The sequence below is a fragment of the Penaeus monodon genome, chromosome 15 (assembly GCF_015228065.2).
Source record: "Penaeus monodon isolate SGIC_2016 chromosome 15, NSTDA_Pmon_1, whole genome shotgun sequence".
Taxonomy (NCBI): Eukaryota; Metazoa; Arthropoda; class Malacostraca; order Decapoda; family Penaeidae; genus Penaeus; species Penaeus monodon.
The window spans coordinates 46,666,118-46,666,632 of record NC_051400.1 but is presented as its reverse complement, the minus strand read 5'-3'; the positions used below and the strand labels follow the sequence as shown (position 1 = coordinate 46,666,632).

General features: G+C 36.7%; 1 protein-coding gene across 1 annotated transcript in view; it reads right to left on the bottom strand.

Moving 5' to 3' along the window:
- Window positions 1-189: 189 nt before the first annotated feature.
- LOC119582379 overlaps window positions 190-515 on the bottom strand; it is a 3,115-nt gene continuing 2,789 nt past the window's right edge. The window contains exon 2 of the mRNA XM_037930593.1: window positions 190-260. Within this exon, the coding sequence (XP_037786521.1) occupies window positions 190-260 (71 nt within the window). The remainder of the gene's footprint in view (window positions 261-515) is intronic.

Genomic DNA, 515 nt, shown 5'->3' with positions numbered 1-515 from the left:
GAGTAGGGAATGACATTGGTCATGATTCATGCAGTTCAGGTCAGCATTTGCAAATACAGCATATCTTGCCCTTATTCTTGAAATCTAGAGGTACTGCTGCCATAGAGCTTTACTGAATGAAGTTTCCTCTGGATTTAGATGTTAAGGTGTTACATATATAAAAAAGAGAGTAAGGGAACACTTTGTTTTTCACTCTTTGTGAGCAACAGTCCCAAAGTGTGTTATGTAATGGATGTTTGATGTCTCCATGCCATTAGGGCCTGTAAGCTGGATACACTAGTCTTAATTGTGAACCAATTAAACATTGGCATTGTCTACAACCACAGCCACACATTGCATCTGTTTGCTTGGAATTGTCAGTCACTGAAGTTACTACTCCAAGTATTTTATGCTTGTTGAATTGTAGATGCCATGTGCATGGTCTTTTTATAATTGTTTTTCTTTATATTGTTTAATTGAAAAGGACACTAGCGCTACTTTCTTTATGATGCTTTAAATGTTTGGTACATGAATGG